At 42.0% G+C, this 22,763-nt stretch overlaps 1 protein-coding gene across 1 annotated transcript in view; it reads right to left on the bottom strand.

Annotated features, from left to right (window-relative positions):
- DOT1L (DOT1 like histone lysine methyltransferase) overlaps positions 1-20,027 on the bottom strand; it is a 111,357-nt gene extending 91,330 nt beyond the window's left edge. The window contains exon 1 of the mRNA XM_036769475.1: positions 20,010-20,027. Within this exon, the coding sequence (XP_036625370.1) occupies positions 20,010-20,027 (18 nt within the window). The remainder of the gene's footprint in view (positions 1-20,009) is intronic.
- Between the last annotated feature and the right edge of the window lie 2,736 nt (positions 20,028-22,763).

Genomic DNA, 22,763 nt, shown 5'->3' with positions numbered 1-22,763 from the left:
TAAGCACTATATGAATGTTCACTATGATTATCTAAGAACAAGAATCTTGTGTGAAAAAAAAGGTGTTTTTGCTAGTATTATGTGCTATTTTAATAATAGCTAGCCAGTAACAGTGTTTAAAGCCTGCAGAGCACTTCACACATTGTGTCCTTTGAACAGTTGCTATTATCCCCATTTTACAAATGAGGAAACTGAAGCTAAGAGAGCTTAACTATCTTGTCCAGTTACTCAGTAAGAGGTCTTCCAACTCCAAATCTAACATTCTGTCCCCTACACTACCTTGCCACCTCATGTCACACACAAACAAAGCAAAAATTTCCTATTTAAAAGGTGAAGCTCTTTAAATGACTCAGTCACATGACACAGAATTATCTTCAAAGACTAAAAGCTTCCTCAATGAAATCCACAATCACACACTAAATATCAATCTAATAAAAGGACAAAGTAGATAAAAATATCCTACCCAGATGACAAACACCCTGTCAAATTAATCTTATCAATAAATGTATTTAGAACCAACACTGTAGCTTAATTAAATTTACAGAAATCCCAAAGGGCAATGAAAAGACCCAAGGTGAGCAAAGCAGACCATGGCATGATGTCAAAGGAAACATGCACACGGACAAGGAGGCAGAACACCTCATTATGATGAAGGATAATGACAGCTGAGAGATGAAGAGACAAAGAGATGTTCAGGCTGACAGATTAACCTTAATACACAAGGGTATGAAAGCAAACCCCAAAACCCAGCAGCATGCCAACCCCCCAACGATACTAAAAGAATCGTAGCTGTGTTAAAAATTGTTTTTATGTGTAATTGAGGAAAAATGAAGTACTAAATAAAGGGGAAAAACACAATTAAAAAAAGAAGTGAAGATGGATAGAATCTTAGGAAAGTTAGATATGATAGACCTCTGTAGAAAACTGAATGGGAATAGAAAGGAATATACCTTTTTCTCAGCTGTACATGACACCTTCACTAAAACTGACCATGTGTTAGGGCATAAAAACCTCACACTCAAATACAGAAAAGCACAAATATTAAATGCATCCTTTTCAGACCATAACGGAATACAATAAAAATTACATTTAATAAAGGGCTATGGGGGGAAAAAAGAATTGTAACTGTTTTGCCTCAACGTCTCCAACAAGATTGTATTCTAAGTTTTATTCTATTTAGTTCAAAGTCAAAAAAAACAAGAAAGACAGCAGATGCCCAATGGAAAGAGCTCTAGAATCAAATTCAGAAGACCTAGGGTTTGAATCCTGAGTTTGCTATTGCTTACCTACATGACCCTGGTCACTTCCCTTCTCTCTGGGCCTCAGTTTTTACTGTTCAGTCGAATCAGTTGTGTCTGACTCTCCATGATCCCATTTGGGGTTTTCTTGGCAAACATACTGGAGGGGTTTTCCATCTCCTTCTTCAGCTCATTTTACAGATGAGGAAACTGAGATAAACAGTACTTGCCTGGGGTCACACAGCTAGTATCTGATGATGGATTTGAACTGAGGTTCAAATCTGAACTCTGAACTTCTGGCAAACAACTCCAGTATCTTTACCAACAAAACCCCAAAAGCGTTCACAAACAGTGACTCCTTTCAAAATAATTTTACCAAATCTTTCTGTGACAACTGAACAAATCTCAAAATTATATCAGCCATCAACTGATATGTATACACATCACACACAATTTAAAATCACTCATCAGTGATTAATAATGATTAATTTTATTTCCTATTGCTCTGATAGGCCTTCATAACAGAACTCAATAGAAGCTAAACTGGGAGGTGATGAGGTAAAACAAATCCCTAAGATATAAGAAATGACAAGTCTGTTTTATCAAAAAAAAAAAATGATTAGAAATCTCTCTTCCTCCGAAAGCAGTACCAGATTTCAAATCATATTACAAAGTAGTAATCACCAAAACAATGTGGTATGGACTAAGAAATAGAGTGGAATAGATTAGATATGCAATACCAGTAATTAAAATGACCATAGTAATGTAATGTTTGATAAACCCAAAGATCCAAGATTTGGGGTCCAGAACTCACCATCTGATAAAGATCAGTGGGAAAACTAGAAAGCAGTTTGGTAGAAACTAGGCACAGACCAACATCTAACACTATACCAAAGTAAGTTCAAAATGATAAAGGGTGATTAAAGTAATTCAGGAGAGCATAGAAAAATACCTGTCAGATCTATAGATAAGGGAAGTTTATGACCAAACAAGAGACAGAAGATCACAGGAGGTAAAATAGATAACTCTGATTACATGAAATTAAAAGGATTCTGCACAAACAAAACCAATGCAGCTAAAATTAAAAGGAAAGCAGGATACTGGGGGGGGGGGGGGGTTATAAAAAGTTTCTCTGATAAAGATCTCATTTCTCAAATATACAGGAAACTGAACCAAATTTATAAAAAGAGAAAAAAAAAGAAATCCCCCAACTAATAAATGGTCAAAGAAAATAAACAGGCAGTTTCAGAAGAAGAAATCAAAGCTATCAAGAGTCATATGTTTTAAATCATTGCTGATTAGAAAAATGCAAATTAAAACAACTCTGAGGGGCGGCTAGGTGGCCCAGTGAGCAAAGCACCGGCCCTGGAGTCGGGAGGACCTGAATTCAAATCTGGCCTCAGACACTCGATACATGTACTAGCTATGTGACCTTGGGCAAGTCACTTAACCCCAACTGCCCGGCCAAAAACAAAAAATAAACAACTCTGAGGTACCACCTCACACCCATCAGATTGGTTAATATGACACAAAAGGAAAATGACAAATGTTGGAGGGGATATGGAAAAACAAATATTAATGCACTGTTGGAGTTGTGAACTGATCCAATTATTATTCTGTAGAGCAATTTGGAGCTATGCTGAAAGGACTATCCTTTGACCCAGAAATACCACTACTACATCTTTACCCCACACAGATCAAAGAAAAAGGGAAAAGACCTGTATGTACAAAAATATTTATTGCAGCTCTTTTTAATGATGGCAAAGAATTGGAAATTGAGGGAACGTCCATCAACTGGGTAATGGCTTAACAAGTTGTGGTATATGACTGTGATAGAATAATATGGTGCTACTGGAAATGATAAGCAGGATGCTTTCAGAAAAACCTGGGAAGACATATCAACTGATGCAAAGTAAAGTGAGCAGCACCAGGAGAACACTGTACACAGTGGAACAGCAATATCATAATGATGACCAACTGTGAAAGACTACTCTGATCAAGATCAATACAATGATACAAGACAATTCCAAAATACCCATGACGAAAAAAATGCTACCTGCCTCCAAAAAGAAAACTGAAGAATTGAGTGCTGATTGGGAGGGTTGGCGGGGAGGGGGGGGCGCGGGCGGTGTCAACATGGCTAATATGGAAATGCTTTGCATAACTTCACGTGAATAAATGATATGATATTGTTTGCTGTCTCAACGAGTGGGGAAAGGATTGGGAGGAAGAAAAGAATTTGTCACTAGAAACTTTAAAATAAGCACTCAAAATAGATGGATAAGGCTGGGGCACGGTGCCTTCCCCCTATACAGACTGTCTCAGAATAAGACACAGGAGACCAGTCACTATTTTTTCAATCCAGCCCTTCTTTGGAATATAAAAACCTGCCCTACTGAAAGGGGTTTTCTTACAGTTTGGTGATATATAACATACAAGAATTAGTCCTGTATCATATTAATGAAGGCCACAGATTTACTTTTAAAAGGCAAAACAATAAAGCTCTAGACCTACAGTCCAGAACAGGGTTCGCTCTTCCCAAATAAAGAAAATGGACTACAGAGTTTCCAATTTCCACCCAATCCTGTGTAATCAAACAATTCTAACCTTGTATCTCAACTAAAGCACTTCCAGCACCTAATAACTGAAATCCAAACATCCATCAAATGGTATTTCAGGCTGAGGTTAGCAGTGAAGTAGGCAGGGAAATTATTAACTCCACCCACCTCCCCCAAACTATACCTGGACCTTGCCTAAAGTCATACAGTAGTACAAAATAGCAGGCCCCAACTGAAACCACGCCAGTGCTTTAAGGCTAAAAATAGGATGAAAAAGGATACTTTCAAATTGTCTCCAATAGGGAAGAACAGTGCTATAATATTCATTTAACAGTCAGGGCATCAACAATATTCTATACAAGAGAAAATGGAAACCCAGAGGGGTCAGGTAACTAACCCACAAGCACACAGAAAGGAAGGGCTAAAAGGTGAATGAGACCTACCCAGCAAAACTGAGAATCATGCGCCAAGGCAAAATATGGACTTTCAATAAAATAGAGGACTTTCAAGCTTTCTCAGTGAAAAGACCAGAGCTGAATAGAACATCTGACTTTCAAGCACAAGAATCAAGAGAAGCATGAAAAGGTAATCAAGAAAAAGAAATCGCAAGGGACTTACTAAAGTTGAACTGTGTGCCTACATTCCTACATGGAAAGATGATGTGTATGATTCATGAGACATCAGTATTAGGGTAGCTGAAGGGAATCTGCTTGCTCTCTCTCTCTCTCTCTCTCTCTGTATATATATACATACACCTGACGATATTATATTTGTTTCTGGAAGTGATAGGATACACATGTGTGTGTGTGTGTGTGTGTGTGTGTGTGTGTGTGTGTGTGTGTGTGTATAAAAGGTGAATGAGAACAAGACTGTAACAAGAGCTGTTACTTAGTTGAAAGGTTTTTCTACAATACTCATACATGCAAAAAACTACCAAGTATAGGCATAGAATTTTTTTTTAATGACAAGTATCTCTCTAAAACCAAAAGGCATCATTATACCACAAGCAAATGCTTTTTTGCCAATGAAAGAGAAGTTAAGCATGCCCCTTCCTTACTATTATTTGCAAGAATTCTAGAAATGCTAATAACAGCAAAATTGAACAGACAAAGGAGAGAAAAATATTCTTATCTGCTGATATGATGGTTTACTTAGAAAATCAAAGGCAATCAGAAACCAAAAACTAATAGCTTCAGCAAAGTTGCAGTCTACAAAACAAAATGAAAATCAACAACACATCTATATAATAATACCAAAATCCAAAGTACAATAAAATTCAAAATGAAAATGAAATGCATAAAATGTGGGAGTTAATCTACCACATCCTAACAAAGCACCCCAATCTCTATGAAGAACTTAAATCCCTGGAGGAATATTCAATGCTCATAGCTAGGCTATGCAAATATAAAAATGAAAACACTACCTAAGTAAATTCACATAGTGATATACCAATCAAAATTCTAAAGGGATACCATTCACAGCTAGATAGATTTCATTTAAAGGAACAAGAGAATATAAAAGAAAATAATGAAAGAGGTAGGAGTGAAGAAGACAGTACTTTCAGACCTCAAATGGTAAGAGAGAAATTATCAGAACCATTTGGTCCTGATATAAATTTTATTGTGAATAAATATATTTAAAAATAAAGACTAGACAAGGAAGAACCAAAAATAGCTGGACTCAGTGAGCCGGTATTTGAAAAACTTGAAACAAATTACCTAGGAAACAATTTCCCATTTGACAGAACTTGCGGGAAAACTAGAGAGTACTCTGGCAAAAATTAGGTTTAGACCAACATTTTACACTATGTTAACAAATTCAAATGAATATTTACCTAGTAAAGTCAACTACACAATGAGTATTTATTAAGCACCTATTGTGTGCCAGGAATTGTACTAAGAATTGATAAAAAAAAAAAAGAGCAAAAAACAATCTCTACACTCAAGTAGCTCACTTCAGGCAGAGAACACACCAACAACTATGCACCAACAAGACAGACAGGACAAATTGTAGATAATCTCAGAGGGAAGGTACTAAGATTAAGGAGAACTGGAAAGGCTTCTTTCAGAAGGTGAGACACTTTAGCTGACACCTGGGAGGCAAGACAGTGTTCTAGACATCAGAGTCATAGCTTTGGGAAGCCATGTCTTATGTGAAGAACACTTAGGGAGGCCAGCATCACTTGATCCCAGATGCTGGCTATACTATCCCTGAGTACATGGAGGAAGTAAGGTGTAAGAAGATTGGAAAAGTAGGAAGAACTAAGTTACAAAAGGGCTCTGAACACCTGACGATATTATATTTGTTTCTGGAAGTGATAGGAAGCTACTGGATTTTACTGAGTTGGGGCTGGGGACAACATGGTCAGACCTTTGTTTTCCTGATCACTTTGGTGGCCAAATGGAGAACAGACTGGAATAGGGAAAAGACCTGAAGAAGAAAGATTTATCAGAAGGCTACTGTACTAGTACTCCTGGTGTGAAGTAAGTACCTGCATCTAGAGGTGGCAGTGTCAGGAGTGAAAGTAAAATTGACAGGCCATGCAAACAGACTGGATATAGGCGATAAGGGTGAAGACATGAGGATGACACCCAGGTTGCAAGCTTGGGTGACCAGAAGGATTGTGGTCGCCACAGTAATTGTAACAGGACAATTAGAAAGAGGGGAAAGGAAGATAATGAGTTCCGTTTTGAACACATCTGGTTTAAGATGTCTACAGGAACCACAGTTCAAGATGTCCAAAAGGCAGCTGATAACACAAGCTTAGAGGTCAGTTGAGAGGTTAGGGTTGGATAAGTAGAACTGAGAATAATCTGCAGAGAGTTGATAACTAAACCCAAGGGAACTGACTGAGATGGCCAAGGGTAACAACAGCAAAGAGGTAAAAGACAAGAAGATCTAAAACAGTTCCTTGGGGACACTCAAGGTTAGAAAGCTCAACCTGGATGAAAATCCAGCAAACGTGACTGAGGAGATGTCACTTAAAACCTCAATTAGCTCTCAAAAAAAAATCACTAGAACTTTTCTATACTGGAATTTTACATGAAAGAGTTCAATTCAGTTCAACTGAATTGTCTAGCATTGTGCTAGAGCACAAGACGCCATGCTAGACACTAGAAATCCAAAAGCGAACCACCACAGTCCTTTGCCTTTAAGGAGCCTAGAGGATTTTTTTTCGGGGTTAGGGGGGAAGATGGAGTAAAGCAGTACACCAGAGTGGAGAGGGTGCAGCATTTGCAGTGACATGACCTAGCCTGGATCCATACCTAGGGTTCTCCCACATAATACCTAAGTGATGGACCTTAGACAAATGACTTTCCTACCCTACCCTCTCTGTGTCTCAGGTTCTTCATGTAAATGGGAATGACCTCTAAGGTCTCTTCAACACTACATCTATGATCCTGTGAACACTAAACTATATTATACAGATAAAATGTTCCTGGAAAGGTTTTTACCAAAGTTGTGACATCTAAAATTGACCATAGAGAATGAGACTTCTTAAAACAGCTACAAAAGTCATTCTCCTAAAGAACAAGTCTTAACCGTATCACTTCAACATTCAGGCTCCAAACTGACTCTACAATCGGACTCCTGTTTTTGGCATTCAGAGCCTTTCAAAATACAGCACTCAACCTACATCTTGCAGCCCGTGACACAAGATGCTCTCCTTTCCTCTCTACCTCTTGGTTCTGGCATCCCTCAGACTTCCCCACCTCATAGAATCAATTCCCAGCTTCCCACCAGACTCAGCTCAAGTTCTACCTTCCACATGAGTCTTTTTTTCCTGCTGTTGGTGCTCCTCACCAACCCTGCCTTTTATTCTGTACATGCTTACAGATGGATATGTTTCTCTCCTCTAATAAAATGTTGGCTCCTTGAGGGCAGGGACTACTTAAAGGTTTTTCTTTTTATCCCCAGCTGTCTGACATACAGACTCTTAATAAATAATTTCCAGAGAAGCAACATGGCATAGGGATGGAATCCTGAAAACCTTGGTTCAAGTTTCTCTGACAACACACCAGCTATGCGACACTGGGCAAGTCACTTAACTTCTAGGTCCCAGGCAACTGTCCAAGAATCTATCTACATGGCAGAGTAGGTGCTGACCTGCACTGGCACAGGGAGTTCTTCACCAGGACTCAGTCACTCAAACAATGGTCAATAAGCATTTATTAAGCAATTAGTATGTACCAGGCATTGTGCTTAAGGCTGGGAATGCAAAGGTAAAGATCCTGTCCCAGCCCTCAAGTTCACATTATAATGGGGGCAAAATGACACGTACCTAATGAGGTACAAAATACGTATAGTGTAAATGGGAGGTAAATTAGGAAACCACAAGTCTGGTCCAAAAAAAAAATTATAAAACACTTTCCTCAACAATTCTTATAAAGCATTACAAATAATACTATCCCCACTTAACTTCCAAAGTTAAATGGCTTGTCCAAGAATACAGACTAGTGAATGATTCAATTCCAAAGCCAACTCTCTTTCCACTAAACTATACATACTTCTTTTCTACAGGGGAAAAAGAACTCACAAGGAATTTTGTAAAGCCTTTCTTTTTTTGGAAAGACCCTAACAAATTGAGGTATATCCAGGAGGGCAACAAGGATGGCAAATGTCATGCTCTAAGAGGTTAAAGGAACAAGAGATGGAGCCCAGAAAAGAGTAAGAGGGGCACATGATTTCAACAGAAGAGGGAGTGAACTCAGCCTGCTTGGCACCAGAAGGCAGAACTAGGAATAACTGACAGGACAGGGAAGGAGGGGTGCCTTGCTAAGGTCCTATAACAAATTTCTACTAAATGCAAGGGGTGGGGGTGGGGGGTGGGGGAATTAACAATTAAGACAATCCACAAACACATTAGTGCATCCTCAACAAGCTGAATGATCTCTTGGTTGGAGATGTTGTAGAGAAGATGGTCAGAGAGAGGTTGAATCAAATGGTCTCAGAGGTCAATAGGATAACGTATGGAACCCAACCTCCCACATCCTTTATGCCCATGGATGGTCATTGTAAAATACCTCTAACCTTTATAATTATAACCCTGAGGTACTTAGAAATGATCAAGAGACAGATAGAATCCAAGAATTTTAAGCCACCTTACACAAAACTAGTCCAAAGACCCACAATTTACAAATGGAAGAAACCAAAGCACGGAGGTTAAAAAGTCTGACCAAAGTCAGACGGGTCATACGTTCATCATTTTGGTCTTGATAAGGCAGGAAAGTAGAACATGACAAAAATTTTACAAAGATTTTCAATAAGCGTTTTAAAAATAGGATGCTCCCAATGTCTCAGCGCTATTCCAAACCTACAGCTTCAAACGGCACAGAGACTTTTAGAACACCCGATACATAACTCAATTAACCCAAACATCCTATTCTCTGAGTGCTCTAATTAACCATACACCTACATTGCCCAGATGCAACCTATGCTGAAGGGTACATTCTCCTACATCCTAATGGGAAACACAATGGAATAAAGCGATCTTAGGAATCCAGGGTTCTGATCCTGCCCACCCCCCAAATTCTTGGACTTGGCCAAGCCAACCTTAGGAAATAGTCTACACTTGCAAATTCAGGAGAAATGTACATTTTACTGACATAATCCACTCATAGTGAATAAAGTTAGTGTGGAAAAGTCGGGGGGGGGAGGGGTGATATGTTTCTTCCCAGAGCTTTAGCTTTCAGCACAAAAATCTCAAATCACAAGCATACACATACAGATATAGGGCAATGCTTTGTTCCTAATTCATACATGGAATATGGGTTTTTTGGAGAAGTAAAATATGCTGTCTCCGAAACATCCAACTTATCAGGATACAGTTATCTGAGCTATAATGAACTGTGAGTCATATGAGCACTAGGGAGCTTCAAAGAGATCTAAAGAACAACGAAGGAAGCACAAGAGAGCTCTGAAAATGTCCAGCTTTAAGAGATGTTACTTTGAAGGTATCTGATGTGGTGGTGACTGACCCCTAGCACCCTACTTCAGTGTGTAAAAGTGTGCAGAAGTATGAACACCCACCCAGGTCACAGGTGTGGATTATCCACCATTCAAAATAGAGGTATCAATACAACTCTCACTAAAAATACGTGAGCCCATCATTTAATTCCTGATATTGTAAAGATTATTTTAACCGGGATTTTAATGTGTCTTCTGTGTAACTTGAATCTGTGCATGGACTGTATGTTTTATTTGCTGGACTTTTATAATAAAATAAATATGTTTGTAAAAAGACCTCTAGGTAGGCAAGAAACTTGAACCCTACTCATAGGAATAAGTCCCTCAGAACCACTGATTCTTACTTTATAAACAATTAAAACAAATCTGGCTGTCTGATTGAACCCGTAAATAAGAAAGACACCACAGGAAAATATTAAAAGGAAGACACACTAACACCAGGTGAAGGAGGGACCATAAAAACAGACCTCTCAAACTCAAATGTCAAGTAACCCCATGTACCTTGAAACCACCGATGTTATCACTCTTATCATAACATAATACAGTAACATAGTTCTAACAGTGGTTTTCAGTTTTAAAAACAAATAGCATATATCTCTATAGCCTTTGGGGCTTTCCCCAACAACCAACCGTGTGGATCCCTAAGTATTCTCTCTATTTGTTGATGAGAAAGGTTAAATGATTAGCCCTGTAACAGCAGTCACTCTCCCACACCCCTTCACATGATAGAACCAGAACTTCAAACCAGAGCTCCTGAGTGCAGTGCCCATCCCACCCCCAGGTAGGTTCAGAATCCTCCTTAGGAAAGCAGTGAAGTATATAATACACACTTCGTTCCCCATGCCTGGGAAGCCCTCCCACCTACTCTTTAAAAGCTATTTCAAATCCTACCAGTTGGTAAGCACCTTCCATCCCCCTCAAGTTTCACAGAACTGTTTTGTGCCCTTCTGTAACTTCGGGAACGCCAGCTATGTCAATATCTTACTAGTTCTTGACTGCAGGGTCAATATCTCATCTAAGTTTTGTACAAATAGCTGGTGTATAAAATTAAAACTCAGAAATCACCTAGTTTAACACCTAATGTGTTGACTCCAGTGAAGTTAAGTGACACACCCAAAGTCACAAAGTAACTCAAGGAGCCAGAATTTCATGCTGTCCTTGGTTTCCAAACCGAGAACTCTCTACAACCATGACCTCCTACCCCCCCCTAGACTAGCAACCTTCCACAGGCAGTGGGCACTTAAGAGTTATAAGTTAATCAAAAAACAGAAGGGGAGGGGGGAATTGTTCGCATCTTCTCCCCATCTGGGAAAATCAATTAGGTTGAATACTCTTCATTCTCCAATTATGCCAAATAACTGAGTAGCTGTCCATTAGTTTCAGAGTACTGCAATGGCATGTTCTGACTGCTCTCCTAGGTATCAGCAGTGTTTACCAAAGGCACGCAGACATATTCAAGTCCTTCCTTGAATTCAGCAGGCACCAATAAGGTTAGCAAACTACAGCTTAAACCTGGGACCTGAAATTATTCCAAATGGCCAAGAGTTATAAAGAACCTGTAGGCCACTGCAGCAGTGGTCACATCTAGGCTCACATTCCAGCTTTGACCTTGTTCATCCCTCGCTCCCGTCTAAACTTTTCAAACATGAAGCCAATGAAATGGAAAGGGCTAAAGTCACAACTTAAATATGGCCACTACCTAGCTGCCCTCATGTTGGTGGGAAGATGTGTAACCACAAAACAGGGTCATCAGGTGATTCCCATTCAGGCTTTTCTACACTCTTAGCTCCTCAACTAAACTGCAGGCTTGGGCATGTGACCAGTGAGAACAACTCCCTAGCTGAATCAGGGTTACAGCCAACGTCTGTCAACACGTCTCTACTGTGGTACTAGCTGCCCCCAGTTTGGCAGGGTGACCCCATGACCAAAGAAGGAGGTAAGACATGCCAATGCAGCAGTCATATCTAGATTCATCACATCCTTGGCCCTACATTTAACCTTTTTTCTCAGGAATAGCATGTGGGACATGGCCAAACTATTATACCTTCGTGCCAAGGATGCTACCTGTACCTCATCAGGCCATTCAACCCGAGGGTAACCCAGAAGCCAGTAAGTATAGGGTTGGGAGATATAATATACCCTCTTGGCCCAGGCCTTCTAAAAAGTTAACCTTATTTAAGCAACATCCCTTAGCTTTAATGGGACATCATCCCATTAGATCTTGGCAGAAGGTTTCCCAATCTGTAAAAAGAACAAGTTGGACAGACTAATGAAGATTTCTTCCCTGCTCTAAAATTTTAGGTCCAAGTTTGAAATTTCCAAAAAAATTAAAAATAATCCCCACCTCCAAGTTTCTGCTACAAGACCCCAACTTACTGCTGGTTAACTGTGAGTTCCCTTTTCACTGCCTCCACACATTCCAATAAAAAGGAGGCCTGATTCTTTTTTTTCTGAAGGAAACACCACTCTCTGGAGCTCCCCTACAATAGCCCTGGCTTCTCTTCCATTCACCAGATCACTGTGGTCATACACAAAGTTTAAGTAAACAAGTAAATTCCCTCCTATGTAATAACTTCTAGGCATAAACTATACATTTATTTTAGACTCACTATATGCCAGGCACTGAGCTAAGCACTAGTAATACAAAAAGCGACAAAAGACAGTCCCTGACCTCAAAGAGCTTTACAATCTAATAGGAGGTGGGGGGACAACAAGCAAACTATATACAAAGCAAGCTATGCACAGGATAAATAGGAAATTATCAACAGAGGGAAAGCACTGGAATGAAGAGAAGTTGGAGGAGGATTCCTGTAGAAGGTGGGATTTTAGCTGGGGCTTAGGTCAGCAGTCAAGGTGAAAGAAGGAGAACTTCCAGGCATGGGGGACAGGCCAATGAGGTATACTCCTAGTCCAAGGGCCCCTACAGCCTCAGCCAAGACCTCAGCTCAATTCTTCCACTCTCAATCTCCTTAACAGTATCTCCATCTAGGGATTCGCAATATACATCTGCCTTTCTTTAGACATTCAACAATATTTAAGACCTCTATTCTGGAAAAGGGATTTTCTATCCAATAGGCCACAATTTTAAGCAGCTGCTTTAATGACACACTCATAAAGATATCCATTTGATTTATTGAATTTGGAAATTTTTTTCAATTGCAGTTATTGAGAAAAAAACATTCCAATGATAGAATTTATCATATCCATGTTTGTGAGCGTGCAGAAATGGGAGTCATGCCAACTCAAAAAATAGTTCAACAGTTTAGTCATCAAGTGGGCTTGAGATAGAAATGCAACAGGACAAAAAAAGTTGATGCTGCTTCAATTAATTCTACTCAGACAGGGAGATGAGTCAATGATCTAATAAGTACTTTCTATCATTGATATCTATGATTCACTCTGCCTCCCATGGAATGTTTTTTGCTCAGGGAAGAGGCCTCAGTGAGAAAAACAACTCAGCAGTGAATCATCTACACAGCTCAATGCAGCCAAAGGCTGCTAACAGATAGCAACTACTCTCTGCTGCAATAAGACACTTTCTCCTTTGGTTGTACCAAACTCGCATCTGTGTAGCCACTTGAAGAAAATTATAAAGGGGAAAAAACTATAAAAATCATGCTCTGAAGAAAACCATGTATGAGAAAATGTTTCCAAAATCATACTTGAGACCTTTCCAATAGTTGACAGATATGAACTTTCTAAAATTGAAAAAAGGACTAATTTGTCTCAAATATATAAATTATAAATAAAAGTAAAATAGGAAAGAAAAACCCTGAGAACTGGGGTGCATTAGGCTAATTAAGTAGCAGTAGCAATGTATGCTCATTTTGAACCATTTGACCATAAGCTAGACTAAAAAAAAAAAAAACAAACAAACCCCACCCTAAAATTAGGCTGAATTAACAGAAGCATATTTTGTTCAAAACAAAGGAAAACAGTTTCGCTGTACTGTACTATGCAGGTCAGTCAAGCTCATGCACACCATGTTTTAAGAGGGAGAGAGGAACACACCTGACCTGAGCCCTTAAAGATTCTGATACGCAGGATGGAGAGCTATCTCATCTACTAGGCACATATGCCAAAGGGATCAAAGACGTCGGAAAGGGTCCATGTGCACAAAAAAAAAGATTTACAGATGCTCTTTATTCTATCAAAGACTTTGATCTAAGGAGTGGGCACCCACAAATCAGACACTTGCAGAACAAATCTTAGAATGTGAATATGATGTAGTCTTACTACCCTACAACAACAAAATGAAGCCTCAGAAGTTTCCCATAAACTGATGCAAAGTGAAATGAGCAGAACACCTTAGATCAGGGCTGTGCAACCTTAGGTTTTTATTGAAAAAACAGACAATATATTTTGATTTTCCATTTCAATGAAAGCATTTATGTAAATTTCTATGCTTGCAGGCAGGCCTCATGCAGGCATTTTGGACAGCCCTGCCTTAGATGATGACTATATAAAGCAGAACACCTTTAAAAGACTTTCCAAATGCTGGTTGATGCAATGGATCAACAACAACTTTGGCACTGTGTCATTATTTGTCATTTCTTTGCACAAGTATTTCTAAAATATTTTTAGAAATTTTCCAAGTGTCCCATAAAATTTGTTAAAGTATGACCTAATTTAGTTCAAATTTCTAGAAGATATTTATATACTATTTTAAGGTATACAAAGCACTTTAAATAGTTATTAAATTTGGTTTTCACAAGGTTCTATGGTAAATACTATAAACATTCCAATTTTGCAGATAAAGAAATTGAGGCTAGAGGGGTTGACCTACCCCAGGGTTTGACAGCTATTAAGTGTCTGAGGATGGCTTGTAATTGAGTGGTTCAAGTCCAAAGTGTGCACTCTATTCACCAAATTAAAATTTAATTTTTAGTACATAGTTTGTGGAAGTCCAACAAAAAATAACAAAAATGAATCATTTAAATTCCTCTAAGACGAAAGAAAATAGCTTATTCTAAGAAAAGTAAATTTCTACTTCTCAAACATCCTTAGGGATGAGACTTAACACAATGCCTGGCACATAGGAAATGCTTAACAAATGCCTGCTGATTGATTCAAAAGGTTCTTTCTTAGTTCTACCCTGCCTCTCTTCCAAAATTCACTCCCTTAAGTCTTCGGCCTTCTCCTCTCCATCCTAGATACATTTTCCCAAATAGGTCTGGTCATATCACTCCTCCTTCAGAAACCTTGTGTGGCTCTATACAACTCCCGCACAACCTTGCTCCAGCTGACCTTTTCGTCCTAATTTCTCATGCCTCTGCATTTCTGCCCAACTGGGCTCCCAGCTACCACCTGACCCCTGCATATTCTGGCAGACTGTTAAAGCCTCAAAAACTTTTCCCATCTCTATCAAAATCCTCTTACTTCAAAGTTCCACTTAGGCGCCATCTATCCCATAATAACCCTTCTTTAATCCCTCAGCTTCATTTTTCCCTCAGAGCCTTTTGTCTAAATGTCTCCTTTACCTCTATTGCCTTCTACCTCCAATTATACTACTTCTGGGTACATACATGTATAGTAAGCCTCCTAGAAGCCAACTCCTTGAGGGAAGGTACTATTCATACTGATTCACATATTTCTAGCATCCAGCACAGAACCCTGTACTTGTTAAAATGAAAGGGTCAAAACAAAATCCGCCTTTCTCCCCAACTTCCAAGTACCCCACACATATACCTCATCTGATTCCTCATTCTCACACCACTTAGCCAATCCGTTGTGAAAGTCTATCATTTCTATCTTCGACACATGTCTGGTCTATCCCCTTCTCTCACTCAAAGGCCTCCTCACCTGTCACCTGCCTTCTAACTGGTCTCCCAGTCTCAAGTTGGTCAGCCTTTCCAATTATCTACATGCAACTGCCAAAGTGGTTTTCCTAAAGCATGTCTAGCCACGTCATCCCTCTTCTCAATAAGCTACAATAAGCTGAGTTCATTTTTAGGCAAGTCTTGTGTTAAGGAGTTGACAAGATGCACTACAGACAAAGCTAGAAGTGACAATCTGGGTTTCATTCACTTAGAGATAACAAACTATATGTACCACGTAAGTAAGCAGACAGGACTTCAGAGATGGCAGGAAAAGACAAACATAGAATCAAAAACACAGCACGCTGAATGGGGAAGGCAAGAAGGGCTTCTCAGGACAAACTGAAGTAGATGATGTCTCAGAAGAGGTCAAAAGGGGTATCTATTTTTAAAAACCCAGGAGCCTTTAGCGACAAAGGCTTCAAAGAGGTACAGAAAAATTAAAAGAGATAGCACTAACAGGAAGCCACTGGTCACTCTGGCAGGAGCAGTTTCTGAGTGAGGCCTGGTTAGACAGCACTTTGTCCAATAGCTCTGGGGCTTTAGCAGACTGCAAAACCCATGTGCTGAGGCAGTATGAGATGACATAGCAGCCAAATAAGTAAATGCAATTTACAAAAGGGGCCCTGCTGCCAGCAATGAGGAAGCGACAGTCCCTCTCACTCGGCCCCTGCCACAGTGTAAAAGAGATGATGATAACCTGGAGAGGTAACCAGGAAGGGAAAGGCCCAGAGACCACCATCACGAGAGTAATGTGAACCACCAGGGCACGTTTCGTATGAAGAAGAGATGAAGGGCTAAAGTCTTTCCTAAGGAAGGGTTTGACTTGCCCCGAGGGGCACAGAAACAAAGACAATGAGTATAAGTTGCAAGAAAGTCAATTTAGGCTCCGTACTACTTAAACGTTTCCAAAGATGGAATAGACAGACCAGGGTGGGAGTCAGTTTCTGCTCACTGGAGGCATTCAGGCACAGGCTGGATGTCCACTTCTTGACACCCAGTGAGGATTCTTTTCCAGGTATGAACTGGACAAGATGACCATTAAAGTCCTTCCCAACTCAAAAATCCTGGTGGGGAGGGAAAGTATAGATTACACCTTTCAGGCAGGTTAGCTATGAATGAGAAAAAAAAAGCATCAGATAAAGCAGGGGTGGAGACAAGTAGTGGTTTGTTTGGCTTTCAAAACTAGAGAGAGCTAGACATACCTTAAAAGGAGAAGAACTGGATAATTATGTCTTAAGAAAAAGGATGAAGGCAGGAACCTGTTCAGTAGGTAGACAGACTGAAAGTTAGTGCTGACCTAGTCCAATGCCCATTTGTTCTTAAAATGAGGAAATCCAAGTCTAGAGAGACTTAGCTAAAGGTCACATTACAATACAGGGGCAGGAAAGGGACTAAAATCCAGGGCCGGTGTTCTCTTCCCACTGAACCTGCCTTACTGCATTCAACTGAGTTATTATTCTCAACACAGCAGCTCCCAAGGATTTAATTACCATTTCTATGTTAATGATTCTCAAACCTACTTATCCTGTCCCAAACTCTCTTTCAGACCTCCAATCTCCAACTGCTTAATAAACGTTTATTGGTTGATTAACACAGAATTTTATCATCTGGTCCTTGGAAGCACTATATTTGGGGCATGTGATATGGATACCGAGAAAAGCTTTAATTCTATTTGTGACACCAACTTCTAAACCCCAATTTTCACGATTTAGTTTTCCTTCTTTAAACTTATTATTGTCCACCAAAGGAAGTCAAAGAGTTAATTTGTACTTCAGTAAGAGTAAACCCATTTGAGCTCTGATTAAGAAGGGCACTCATAAAAATGGAGGTCAGCATCAGAAAATATTTTCTGAGTCACAGGGAGAGATTACTCACCATGCTCTATTCAACACAGCACGGTAAGAACACAACTGCTCCCCATGTATTCATTAGAAAATCATGGCCTTTCCCTTTGAAGGAAGCAGAAGGCGGGGGAAAAAAGTCATACTTTCAGTTTTGTATATAAGCCAGTGGGAGGCTACATCTGAAACACCCTTGCATCCCCTCCCACTGCCTTAATTAGTCTTGAAGGGAAATATATGTTTCACATCATCTTCTTAGGTTCTTTCCAAGTCCCGATAAGCATATGTATGTCAGCTAAACAGAAAGTTATTTTCAATCCATTTAAATAGGTTCCTATCTTGGATGCAGCCCTAACACTGCTTAAAAAAAAAAAAAAAAGGATGCAACAGCCTGAAGAATAGCAACGTAAACTGTTGATGAAATTTGACTATCCACTTAATGTGAGAAAAGCTTTTTTGTATTTATTTCCTATTAACTGAAACTTTCATTTCTATGGAGTAATCCGTTCAGAGTTTGGAATGAGAAAAGGAAGAATCTTGGAGTCCTCTGACTACAGACATGAGGAAACTGAGTCCCAGAAATGACTTGCCTACAGTTACTAATTTGCCACACGAATTAGCAGCAAAGCTATGCCTAAATCCAAAATATGGAGAACCATGTTTTGTTTGCTCCTAAAAATAATCCTAAAATATGCTAAATCACTTCAACTTTAATTCAAATGAGTAATTCCATAACATTTCAAGAATCACTCCTTTTCTTCAACTTGGTACTCAGAAAATAAGAATGAGATTAGTATTCACAAAATACATTTTTCTATAAGAGAAAGATCACTCATTTTCCTTTGAAAATGTTTCAGTCCTCAAAAGCGGTTACCCAAAATGGAATAGGCAAGCCTAAAAAAATGTAAAAGGTGCCACTCTGGATTAAGGCTTGTTAAATACGGTCTCCTGAACTTCTGTGTCCTCCTACCACCCAGGAACCCAAAGTGAAATGTGCAGTGAAACTAAGAAATGTTCTGCTGACGTCAAACAGCTCTGCAAGGACGGCAACACACACGTACCCCACTCCTGCCAAATGAAGCCTGGGCCAGCGAGGGAAAAAGTCTGTAGTTCAGAACAGCCCAACATTGGAAAGACAGGGGACTGCAATGTTGAAACAGGAATTCCTAACCCAGGAAGCCACAGTGCCATCGATTGCACCAGTTAAGGTGCAAATACCCTTTTCTCCCTCAAACATAAAAAAAGGCATATGGTCTCTTCAACCAAGCTGCTGGAAAGAAAATATGCCACTGTCTCCAAGATGACATTTCATTTTTGTAAAAATGCAACCCAGCAAGGCAAATTCATCCAAATAACAGGATGTTTCTTAAATTTACAAATAGACATCCCCCTCCCCCAGGAAAAAACTCTCAAAGCGAAATGCAAACAAAGAATGGCATGAAAATCTCTTAACATGTTTAAAAATACCACCTATTTTGTCTTTTTAAAAAGGCAATTATCCACAATTAGTATGCACCTGAATGCAACCAGTACTATTTCCCAGGAAACATTTGTCTATAATCTAGTAAGATTAGGTGACAAGGTTAAAAAAGCTTTTCTTATTATACTGTCAACTGAAAGATTTCCCCTCCCCCTCTGTCTATACTGTATACACAGACCCAAACACACCCAGAGCTGCCCTACAGGAAAAGCCACATTAACTGCTTGAGTGCTGGAAGGCTAAACATCTCTCTGGAAACAGGACGACCAAAAATAGAAAGCCCTAGCATAGGCTGGGCTTTGGGAAACCAGAGTTGCACAGAATTAGGTACCCAAGAACCCTGAGCCAAGAATTAGCCATTTCTACATGACCCCAAAGCAAGATGTCCAATATTTCACATACATACATAAATGTATCTTCAATTCCCAAAGAGGAATGGCCCAACAGGGATTTTCTTAGATCAAGCTCCAGTATGTTTGATTCTACCAGCCATCTGCACCCCCTACCCCCAACAAAAGTTTCAAAGTAAAATGTCACCAAAATAGGTAATTCATTTGTTGCTATTTTACTTTCTATGAAACACTCAATTCAGCCTGTAGAGTAAGAAAAATAACGAAATATTTCCATCCTGAGGGGTCTAGAGGAGTGTTGTACCAACATTTGTATCAAGTGTGTGAGCCATTTGTAAATTCCCATTTGGTGAGCAGTTCTAGTTTAAACACAGATGCTGGCATGGGGTGGGAGAGGGCATTAAACAGGTCCTACAATTCATAAGAAGACAACACAAATCCATTCTAAAATTAAAAAAACAAAATGAGGGGAGAAAGGCTGTTTACCCTACAGAATAATCTGAGGTGCTTGTAAGCTATAATACAACAGATTAAAAACAAGGACCATCTTAAATCCACTCAAGTTGAAGATAAAATTGAGATCCTATATGATAAATGTTAAAACACGTAGGTAGAACAGACATGGGGGGGGGGGGAAGCCTCATGCACAAACACTGTTCTATTTCCCAAGAGAATGGGGGCAGGAGAAAGACACTTGTAGAGGTGTACACTGATGGACCGACTGCCCCCATGAACCAACCTACTCTGAAGACTGACCTCCAGACACAAACGCATCATCTTAGAAAGTTTCACAAACCAACATTTCAGCTGTGGAAAATTCTAAGCTCTTCGAGGGGAAAAAAATTTTTTTTAAACTTTTCCCCCTTTCATTAGTCAGACTTCTTTCCCTCCTCCTCCCCAACCCTTTGCTTAACTGTCAAGACTGATGAGCCATTTTAGAAACCAAATTCCCCTTTGCTTCTGCATTTTTCTTTTTTAAAAAAGAATCATGCCCACATGACTAAAGGGGAGGGGGAAGAGAGGAGGAGCTGAAAACCAGGGGGGAAAATTATAAAAATAACTTCAACTGTCCAATTTCACAGGCTGCCTAGGTTCCTGGGTACTCCGTGTAATTGATGAGAAGAGTGTGGTGCCCTCAGTCACTGCCACCCACCTCCACCCTCATTATATACCGCAGGGAGGACTAGCCAAAGATCCAAGTAACCCCACCAACAAAAACGGGGCAGGAGGAGAGTGGGCAGAGGCTAGGCTGAGACAGACCTGCCTAGATTAAACTGGAGCGTTGTGGAAGGGGAGTTTGGAATTAGTGTGGGTTATTCTGGACCGGGAAGGGAAGGGAAGGGAAGGGAAGGGGTGGGTGGGTGGTAAATGTTCTGGGCGTGGAAGACGTGCGAGGGGAGAATGGGGGGGAGGGGGGAGCCTTGCCTGGGACAAGGCAGAAACCGCTGAGTATCTAGGGAATTGGGCGGGGGGGGGAACCAGAAGCAGGTAAACAGAGCAAGGGAGGGCTTAGGAGGAAAAGGGGTTCAGAGATACAGCCAACGGTGTGGAGAAACATGTATGGAGTAAGGAAAAATCCAAAGGGGCAAAAGGGTGGTAACCCCATAAAGGGCTCACCGGGAACCTAAGGGTTTGCGGGAGAAGAATTCAGGAGGGAAATGTAAAGAATTCAAAGGGGTTTGGGGGGGGGGGGGGAAGGGGGAGGCGGTGAACGAGCAATTAAAAGAGTGAGACCTAAAAGAGGTCAACCAAGAAGATTGACTTAGCACCTGGCATACAGTAGGCACTTAATAAATGTTTCCGGATTGATTGATTCAATTGAATTGAAGAGGTTTAGGGAGGCTTCTGAGAGTGATACCGTGAGCCTAGTGCTACGGCCAGAAGTTTTGTTGGAGTAGGGGGCTGGGGGGGGGGGGGGCGCTGAAGAGAAGGTGCTCAAGGGCGTGGGGATGGTAGCCCAAGCATGGGGCTTGGCAGAAGCCTGGAAATTTGAGGAGGGGGACGAGGGGAGTTTGGGAGCAAAGGGCGGGGGGCTGAGGGGAGGGAGGCTCGCTGCGAGGCACGAGCCGGGGAGCCCACGGCAGGGGCTTGTCAGGAGCCTCTAAGTTTGGGGAGCAGGGGGTGGTCCGGAGCCGGGGTGGGGGGCTCGGAGAAATCCAAGGGGCAGCCCCGAGCCCGGGGGTCTGAGGACGCCAAGAGGGGTGAGGGAGACAGACGCATGGGGAGGGGGCAGCCCGGGGTCTGGGAGACACGCGTCCGGACGCGGGCACCCTCGCGGCCCCGCGGGGTCGGCCGAGGGACACTCGCACACTGACACGCAGGGCAGCGGGGCCGGGGCGCGGATACTCACATAGACCGGCAGGGGCCACGGGTACACGGCGGGCTCGGCTCCCACAGGCGACTTGAGCCTCAGTTCCAGCTTCTCACCCATGATCGCGAGCGCGGCCGCCGCTGCACCATACTAGTGGGCGCGGGCGCTGGGCGGGCGCAGCGGGGCCGGCGGGCGGGCGGGAGGGCGACCGCGGGGACGGTTGGCCGAGGGAGGGCGGCTGGGGGCGGGCGGGCAACGAGGGAGGAGGGGCGCTAGCGGCGGCTGCGGGGGCAGGGGGAGGCGGAGGCCCGGGAGTCACGACCGGCGGAGGCGGCGGCGGCAGCGGGGCCGCAGGCTCTGTCTCTCCCACCCTCCCTCGCTCCCTCCCTAGCTGGCTCGCTGGCTCTTTTGTGGTTACAGCCCCCGGGTCTCCAGCGCCGCCGCCATCTTGGGCCGGCGTGAGGCGAGCACAATGAGCCAGGGGCTGGGCGAAACCACGCCTCCGACGCGAGGGGGCGGGGCCGAGCGGCACGCACGGCCCCGGAGGGCCCGCCCTCCCTCCGCCGAGCTCTCCTCCCCCGCCCCCTCAGGCTCTCCCTTCCTGTCCTCAGCTGCCCTCCCCCCTCCCCTCCCGCGGCCAGCTTCGGGGATGCCTGCACGAGCCGCTGAGCTGCTCCTCCGCCTCGGCTGCTAGCGAAAGATGGGGGCGGGGATGAAAGCTTAGACACACTCGCCCCTGCTGGGACTTGGAAAAGGCTTTAGCGATCCTCTTTTTACAAATGGGGAAACTGAGGCCGTCAGAGGGGAAGTGACTTGTCCAAGGTCTCAAAGGGACGAGATCCGAGCCCCAGTGGTCCTAGGGTTTATGTCTTTCACCGGGCAGGTGGATTTAGCAGGGGGCTCAGAGCTAGTGAGTTGGCATACCCAGGCAGAGTGAGAAAATCAGTAGCCCGGATTGAGGATGCAGATGGCACCCCCTGCCATGTGCTTCCTGGATCCCTGCGGGGGAGAAGCATTTCAGAGGAAGATGCAATCTTAGGGTACCCATCAGAAACTTTATTCCTTCCTGACTGCTCCCCACCCCCTGCACCAATCCCATCCAAGCTATTGGGGGTGGAGGAAACTCAGTCTGCCTGCCTTATCTTCCCCCTTGGTGGAAGAGGAGCAGAGCAGCATTTGGAGGGTTTTACCAAAGGTTT

Source organism: Trichosurus vulpecula, chromosome 1 (genome assembly GCF_011100635.1).
Source record: "Trichosurus vulpecula isolate mTriVul1 chromosome 1, mTriVul1.pri, whole genome shotgun sequence".
Classification (NCBI taxonomy): Eukaryota; Metazoa; Chordata; class Mammalia; order Diprotodontia; family Phalangeridae; genus Trichosurus; species Trichosurus vulpecula.
Note: the sequence above shows the minus strand (reverse complement) of the source record. Positions and strands in the feature narration are given on the sequence as shown.